Raw genomic sequence first — 6,907 nt, forward strand, 5'->3', positions numbered from 1 at the left:
GAGACACTCTTGGTGAAATACCAGGCGTGCGCCACCTAGCGGTGAACGTTTCAGTCTCAGGCAGGCACGATGGTATTTAAAGATTAAGCCTAGAGAATATTTAATATTGAAATGCCACGTGATGGTATTGACAGTTATTTAAAATTAGAGTGAAATCAATGAAAACATATTCCATAAGGGTCTCCCTAAGGAAAAGAAATAAATCATAACTCATTATCATCATCAGGGAATGGAAATGTATGCACACCAGCTATTTTATTTATTTGAGAACAAACACCCAGCATCCTGTAAAAGTTACTAAGAAAACAGGCATTTGGCTAAATCACTTATATTTAATAGTAGAAAGTGTTTTTATTCTCCCCGAGACTTAGAGTAATGCAGTTGTACTGGATTCTTCTCCAAATTATTCTACTCCATAATACTTCAGCTAGAAGGGAACCCGCTGTTCAGTTTTGCTGTTGGTTATCTTAGATGTCTTTTCCTCAATGGAATGGATCCTTGATGACAGAACTTTACCACGTTGATCTATCTCTTCAACCACTGTCTTTACCAGAGTGGTTTTGGATACATCTAGAGATAAAACATACATGAACACACATATTCTGCCCAAAAAATTACACGACAAAGAATTCAACTGTTGACTGTAATACTTCGTGCACATTATTGGTGACAGAGTGCATTACATATAGATTTATAACAATAGTCTGGGATATCTGGATAAAACTCAAAATACTTTTGGTTCAGAATGCTTTACTTAAAATTATTTAACTATAGTCTTTGCTATAGTGTATGGTTTTCCTTAATGTAAAAGTAGTTTCTGCAATAGAAATATGACTAGATTTTTATTACCTTTCGATGGAGTCCCTGAGCTTCCTGACTTGGAGCACGAACTGTAAAAAACAAATTTATTCTTTTATGTTTATGTTTATTATCACTTAAGAAATATCAATCAAAGTAATGGCTCTAGTGTACTTTATACACCCAAAACATCTCAGTTTTTACTATGAAGGACAATATTAAGATTTTTTATGTGTAGGAGCTAGAAGTAATGAAAAGTTATCTAAAGAGAGGATACTTAAAAAATACTTTGTTTCTATTTGACTTTTCAGAATTAAAAATTTTTTTGGTGTGTGCGCGTATGTGTGTGTGCGCATGCGTGTGTACCTGTGTGGCTGGCAGAGGCTGACATTGACAGTCTTCCTTTATTGCTCTATACCATATTTTTTGAGGTAGAGTCTCTTACTGAACCTGGAGCTCATATATAAACTAGACAGGCTGGCCAGCAAACATCCAGGCTTCACTGTCTCTGCTCCCTGCCAGCTCTGGGATTACAGGCTGATGCAACTACATCCAGCTTTTACATAGATGCTGGGAATCAAACTCAGGTCCATATGAAGCAAGCACTCAATTCACTGAGCCACTCCCCCAGCTCCTCTCATTTTATTTTTTTAAATCCAAGAATTTAAACTTAAGAAACACGTATTAGACTAAGACACACACACATATGTATTGTATGTAATTCCCTATGATCTATGCATATACATGAATCCTGGGGTGTTGTAAAGAGCACATTTACTTTGGGGCCCCAATGATACTAGAGATGAACTGAAAGAAGGATAAAATCTAGGGATGGTAGGTGTGGGTCTCTGGGCTTGAGGGCAGAGACCAGGGTCAGGAGAATCTTGAAATCACAATGATTAACACGAAAAATAATTAGAAACTTGTGCAGGGAGGACTAGAATCACCCAAGGCAAATAAGGGGGTGGGGGCAACTCTTCAATGTACAGAATGTGGAAGAGATGGTTCCAGAAGCCAGAGATGGACATGCTTTTGTGCAGTGGGACAGAAAAGAAGTACTTGCAAGTGTGGACAGCGAAGGGGGAGAGTATGGTTATGGCTGAGAATGTCAACGATGGTCTTACTTTCCATCCCCGTCTATGAGGCGGCAGTAGGTCTCGATTTCCTTCTCCAGGTGGGCCTTGATGTCCAACAGCTGCTCGTGCTCCAGCCGGTTATGGCTGAGAATGTCAACGATGGTCTTACTTTCCATCCCCATCTATGAGGCGGCAGTAGGTCTCAATTTCCTTCTCCAGGTGGGCCTTGATGTCCAACAGCTGCTCGTGCTCCAGCTTCTGGCCCTCTGTCTCAGTCCTGACCTGGTGCAGCTGTTCCTCCAGGGCATCGATCTGCGCCTGGATCTGCGCCAGCTGTGTGCAGTAGTTACCCTCGGTCTCTGTCAGTGAGCACTCCAGAGAGTGTTTCTGAGGATGTCAAAGAACCATATCAAGAGATGAAACTACTGAGGAGTACCTGGCCCCAGTTTCTCAGCAAGATGAAGGGCCACTCCCCAGGCAAGTTCAGGAAATAAAACAGGAGGTGGAGGCTGATGTTAGCCTGGTGGGAAATAGGCACTGAATGACCTGACATGGGATAACAGATGCTTTTCCCACAAGACATTTAAAAAATAATTTTTTTACATTTATTTATTTATTTATTATTTATTATTGATTGATTGATTGATTGTGTGTATGGGGGAGGCATGTGCCACAGTGCACATGTAGAGGCCAGAGGACATTCTGTGGGGATTGGTTCCCTCCTTCTAGCATGTGCATCTCCAGGACGGAACTCGGGTCGTCAGGCTTGGCAGTAAGTGCTCTTACCCACTGACCCATATCACTGGCTCCCTACAAGATTTTTGACTAATCCACTAAACAGATTTTGGTTAACATTTTCTGTCAGGACCAACATATACATGAAAGCATTTGGGGAGGACAGCACAGTAAGACATTGATGTGTGATAACATATATTCTAAAACGATATGTTTGAGTTGCCTGTTGTTTTGCAATTTTACTTTGTAGTTGTCTGAATCCCATTCCTAGGCCTGTTATGCCCGCCCTCCCTCCCTCCCTCCCTCCCTCCTTCCCTCTCTCCCTCCCTTCCTTCCTTCCTATTCTTGATTTTCTGTCATCCATCAAAGCCATCTTGTTAAAGCAGTTGAGACTGAATGATATTTCAGCAGGGTGAGTCTCAAGACCAGAACTTGTAGCACACAGGCCACTATTTCCACACTACTCTTCTGAGTATTATACTTCCTCTCTTCCCCTGCATACATTGTAATTTGTCTAGTCACATGATCCCTACTTCAATTATGGTAATTTCCTTCTTTCTCTTATCATATATAACTATATATGCCCAGGCAGTTATTATTTCTGATATTAGTTATTATCAGAATGCCTACCCTTCTTCTACCACTTCATCTTCCTTTCCTTCCTGTTGGGAGACTACTGCTCTTACATCACAGAAGATGAAGCATTTAGTAAAAGAAGATGCGAGGCTCTGTCTCACATCTTCTAGGGTGGTTGAACCCAAGTGTTCACATAATATATTTTATTTTAAAATATTTTCTTTTTATCTCTGTGTGTATGTGCACGTGTTTATGTGTACATGTGTATGTGGGCACACATGTGTGGAAGACAGAGGACACTCTTGGGAGTCATTCCGTGGGTGCTGTCTGCCTTGTTTTTTGAGACAGAGTCCCTCATTAGCTAGGGGCTCACTGATTCGGCTAGATTGGCTGGTCAGCAAGCCCCCAGGGATTCTTCTGTCTTCATCCCCAGAGCTGGGATTACAAGCACACACCACCATGCTCAGCTTTTTTACATGGGTTCTGAAGATCAAACTCACATCCTTATGCTGGCAAGGTAAGCAATTTACCATCTGAGCTATCTCCCCAGCTCCCTATATGATCCTTTTAGTGGAGTAATAGCATTATAAATTTAAAGATAATTTCATGTATTGTCAAATATATGGTGTATTGATTTCATTTTAGAATCAAGGAGGGATTTATAAGACATTCACCATAGCAGGCAGGCATGGGCCCAAAGGGGCTGAGAAGCTCAAGATTTGGACTTACACTGGCTGGGGCATTGTGTGAAAGGTGCTGAGCTCTCAAATATATGAGCAGAAGGTGATCAGGATGGTCATGGGAAGGTGAGGTGAGAAGCAGCAAGATGTCAGGAAGGGGTGTACGCCCAGTTCAGAGCTTTAATTCACCCAATGATGCATCCTCTTAGGGTATTTCTTTGTAAGATGGTTAATGATCTCGTAGGTCAGAGGGGACAGCATCTCTGTTCACAGCCTTCCATCAGAAAGGCTGGCATGTTGAGACGAACTTGGAAGTTTGTATAACACAGGAAGCAAACATGTGGATGTTTACATAGACAACTCCCAACCTACAACTGAATTGTATTCTACCTGTGAAAAATTGAACTTAGAATTTATCACAGGCCAGAGAAACTCTGATGTGGAAGCTGGGTTGCCACCGTCGTTCTATATTCAATTATACTGAGTGATAAAGGGACTTTTGGGGCTGGATTATTTCCTGATCCCAAATTGATACTACAAGGCGCTGATCTGAGCCTAGACTCTAATTGCTTTATAGTATTATTGCTTCTATGTCCAAATGCTTCCAGTTCTGGTTGGGAAACCTAAGAATTTATTCCCTTCTTGAACTAGAGAGAGGTTCCTCAAGACTCTGAGGAGGAGGTCTGGAGAGCCAGCTAGGAACAGTGTTGAGGGCCAGAAGAGGGACACTCGCTGGGTGAAGCTGGGAAGCCTGGGTTAGCCCATGCTAAAGACAAGTCACCCATCTCAATACTGTGTAGCAAGAGGGCGCTGCATCTGCGTTTGTAGGATGGGTGAATCAAACCCCTTCCTAGTCTAGGGAGCCATCGGTGGTTTCCTTTGTGGCTCCTGTTCTCATTTGTGTAGTAGCTACTCTTTGTTGCTATGACAACTTGGTATTCTTAGAGATCATGAAACCCCCTGTGAAGAAAGGGAATCCCCAGGCCACAAGTCTGCCACAATTCTCAAATTCAAACCTTTTGCTCACAGCGCTGAAGGAAAGCAAGTTTTAGAACTGGGTTGTTTCCATGGCAACTTTTGAAGCCTTCTGGAAGCCCCAGATGTGCCAAAGCGGCCTGATGCCAGGCTTTTGTGGGGCGTGTACTCTGGGATGAGAACTGTCTTGAGCACTGTGGGTGGATGGGGGGGCAGCTAGTGCCCTTGTCAGGTCAGTGTGTAACTCTTTCAATATTCCTTCCTCTCCCTTAGGAGATGCTGGTGAGGCTGATCCCTGCCCCGTGTGGCCAAATAACCCTGGTCCATTTACTTAATTTTTAACTGGAAGAACACTGCCAGGCTTGCTCTATGGGCTTGATGAAACTATGCTAAGGGTGGACCTGGGTGCCAGGTTCGTTATTTTTATGAAAGGAGCCCTGAGCACCGTACAGGGAGGAAAGTTTCAGTGGTGTCAAGAAGCCGGGAGGAAGACACTGTCTCTTTCTGCGTCTCCCTGGCTGGCTTCCCCGCTGCCTTCCAGTCTTTAAGCAGGGAAGAAGAGAAAACCTTACGCTTTTGGGAATCAGGAAACGCAGGCGGAGGCGCGCCAGCACCTACCGTTGCCAAGAGGGACTGAAGCTCAATTTCCAGTGTCTGCATCGTGCGCTTCAGCTCCGTCAGCTCCGTCCTGGCCGAGGTGGCCGCACCCACGTCATTGGAGATTTGCTGCTGCAGCGTGGCGCTCTGCAAGGCAGAGCGCGGAAGGTCACCCTGAGCCTGGCCCGCTACAGCGGAGTGGACACCGCTGGTCCGGTCGCCTCACCTTTTCTTGGAACCAGGCCTCGGCGTCCCTGCGGTTCTGCTCAGCCAGGGCTTCGTACTCGCCTCGCATGTTGTTGAGCAGGACGGTGAGGTCCACCCCGGGCGCTGCGTTCATCTCCACGTTCACGTTGCCTCCCGCAGAGCACTGCAAAACCTTCATTTCCTAGAGGGAAAAGCGAGCGTAAGTTTAGGGCAACTGCGTGTCCAGTGCAGTCTGAGAAGAGTTTTCAGACACATGATCTCAGGTCCCCAAATTTGCAGAATAATGTATAATTTATGGCTCTCAATTTTTTAGCCAACTTATTTGGTCTATGTTCATTCCAATCATTCATCCACCCATCCATCCATCCACCCATCCACCCATCCATCCATCCATCCATCCATCCATCCATCCATCCATCCATCCATCCATCCATTCATCCACCCATCCATCCATCCACCCATCCACCCACCCACCCATCCATCCACCCACCCATCCATCCACCCATCCATCCATCCATCCATCCATCCATCCATCCATCCATTCATCCACCCATCCACCCATCCATCCACCCACCCACCCATCCATCCATCCTTCCATCCCATCTATCCATCCATCCGTCCATCCATGCATCTGTGCATCCATCTTTGTGTTTTGGAGACAGGCTCTCACTCTGTAGCCCAGACTGACCCGGAGCTTACTATGTAGTCCAGGCTGGCCCTTGAATGTGTGCCAATCCCTCTGCCTCAGTTGCCCAAGTGCTGATAACACAGGGATGAACCCCCAGACCAAGCCCAAACACATATTTAATTAATTATTTGTTTGTTAAGACACCATATCTGGGGCCAGTGAGAGGACTCAGTGGGCAAAGGTGCTTATTGCCAACCTTGATGACCTAAGCTTCATCCCAGGCACCCATCGGGTGGAAGGAGAGAACCAACTCCTGCAAGGAGGAGGAGGGGGAGGGGGAGGGGGCATTGTTTTGGAGATTTTTGCAATCACTTTGGGAACCATACATTCTCTGTCTCTCTGTCTCTGTCTCTGTCTCTGTCTCTGTCTCTCTCTATGTCCCCTACCCTCCCTGTCTGAGATTGAGTTGCTTGATATGAAGTGTTGAATAATGGTTTTATTATTGTGCAGTGTTCAACATTAAAACAAATTGGACTCACGAAGAAGTAGAGAAAACCACTACCATCTTTTCCTAGTCAGAGTGGTCTTTTATGAAGAGACTGACCTCAAGATTCGCTTATGTGGATGAACTAAAT

At 44.9% G+C, this 6,907-nt stretch overlaps 1 protein-coding gene across 1 annotated transcript in view; it reads right to left on the minus strand.

The window, feature by feature from the left end:
* Positions 1–317: 317 nt before the first annotated feature.
* Krt28 (keratin 28) overlaps positions 318–6,907 on the minus strand; it is an 8,802-nt gene continuing 2,212 nt past the window's right edge. Inside the window, exons 4-8 of the mRNA XM_008835359.1 lie at positions 5,664–5,825; positions 5,459–5,584; positions 2,044–2,261; positions 850–890; positions 318–570 (exon numbers count right to left, since the gene is read on the minus strand). Of these exons, the coding sequence (XP_008833581.1) occupies positions 428–570; positions 850–890; positions 2,044–2,261; positions 5,459–5,584; positions 5,664–5,825 (690 nt within the window). The 3' untranslated portion in view covers positions 318–427. The remainder of the gene's footprint in view (positions 571–849; positions 891–2,043; positions 2,262–5,458; positions 5,585–5,663; positions 5,826–6,907) is intronic.

Source organism: Nannospalax galili, unplaced genomic scaffold, assembly GCF_000622305.1.
Source record: "Nannospalax galili isolate Female #2095 unplaced genomic scaffold, S.galili_v1.0 scaffold137, whole genome shotgun sequence".
Classification (NCBI taxonomy): domain Eukaryota; kingdom Metazoa; phylum Chordata; class Mammalia; order Rodentia; family Spalacidae; genus Nannospalax; species Nannospalax galili.